Source organism: Charadrius vociferus, unplaced genomic scaffold (assembly GCF_000708025.1).
Source record: "Charadrius vociferus isolate BGI_N301 unplaced genomic scaffold, ASM70802v2 scaffold623, whole genome shotgun sequence".
Lineage (NCBI taxonomy): Eukaryota > Metazoa > Chordata > Aves > Charadriiformes > Charadriidae > Charadrius > Charadrius vociferus.
Window position 1 is genome coordinate 173,177 of NW_009647679.1, and position 1,401 is coordinate 174,577.

Consider the following 1,401-nt stretch of genomic DNA (forward strand, 5'->3'; position numbering starts at 1 on the left):
GCTCTTCCCCAATTTATCACTGAGAGTTTTTAAGCGACTCTCCTTGTGGAAATGCCGACTGGAGACAGCTGCTCTGGGCAGGAAGAAGGTGAAGCAGCAGGAGAGCGCAGGGAGCGGTGCCGTGGGAGCCCGCAGCGAGGCAGCCGCAGCGTTCTGCAGCCGCAGCACGGCCGGGAGCGGGGCAGGCAGCGGCTCTGCCAAACCCACCGCGGTCCTCAGGAGATGCTGAGACCATAAACAAACACAACTCCCCGCAGGCAGCAAGTCCTGCCAGCTGACGGGAACAACGCTCTGACAGCACAGAGCTACAATTTCAGGATTTGTCTCTGCCCACTCTCCTCTCCTGCATCCCCCCACCTCCTCCCTGGGCCAAGCAGCAAAGCCCACCGCTTACCCTCCCCGGGATGTCCAAACGCCCCCAGCAGGGGAAACAAATAACAGATTCCCACGAGGACAGGCTGGGGGAGTTGGGGGGGTTCAGCCTGGAGAAGAGAAGGCCAAAAAGGGGAGAGCTCAGAGCCCCTTCCAGTGCCCAAAGGGGCTCCAGGAGAGCTGGGGAGGGACTTTTGACAAGGGCATGGAGTGATGGGCGGTGAGCCCCTGGGGCAGGTTGCCCCGAGAAGCTGTGGCTGCCCCATCCCTGGAGGTGTTCAAGGCCAGGTTGGACGGGGCTTGGAGCACCCTGGGCTGGGGGGAGGTGGCCCTGCCCAGGGCAGGGGGTGGGAATAGAGATGATCTTCAAGGTCCCTTCCAACCCAAACCATTCTGTGATTCAATGATTTCCATACACAGATATCAAAACTCGTATTTCAGCTGCCGCCAGCCGCCGCCTGCCCTGTGCGCCAGACCCTCACCGGGCTGGGTTAATGGTGCTGGTCGGTCTCCCCAGCCATGCAGGTCACATGCGTTTGTGGCAGGGGCGGCCCCCCGGCCACCCCCCCGGGTGAAGCCGCAGGCTGGGCACCAGCCCCGTGATGGTTCAACTCATAGTGGCCAGGCAGGACGGGCTCGCGCGTACCCCCGGTGCTGCCCTGCACTCGGGAAGCATCCTCAGACACGCTCCAGCAGAGACCACCCCGCAGAGGAACGAGACACCAGTCTGCAGTGAGGAGAGCATTGGGAGCAGGAGGGATGGAGGCAACCCCGGACCATCCGCACCAGCCATGTCCCCTTTCGCGTGGCTCAAGGACCAGAAACCCAGAGTTTGAGCGCAACTGCTCTGCTCCAGCCTGAGCCAAAGGCAGCTCCTTGGGCTGGGAAAGGCAGTGCCCCAGGGCAGGGCTGAATGCCCCCCGTCGCCCTGCCGCCCGCCATCCCTCCTAACGAGACATTCGTTAACGAGGCCGGGAACGGGCAGGTCCCAGCAGCTGCTGCTCTGGCTGGGGACGCAGACGGGGACAG

The 1,401-nt window shown here is 63.2% G+C and overlaps 1 protein-coding gene across 1 annotated transcript in view; it reads right to left on the reverse strand.

Moving 5' to 3' along the window:
- Positions 1-579, reverse strand: part of FRMD5 (FERM domain containing 5) — a 37,435-nt gene extending 36,856 nt beyond the window's left edge. The window contains exon 1 of the mRNA XM_009881159.1: positions 565-579. Within this exon, the coding sequence (XP_009879461.1) occupies positions 565-579 (15 nt within the window). The remainder of the gene's footprint in view (positions 1-564) is intronic.
- Between the last annotated feature and the right edge of the window lie 822 nt (positions 580-1,401).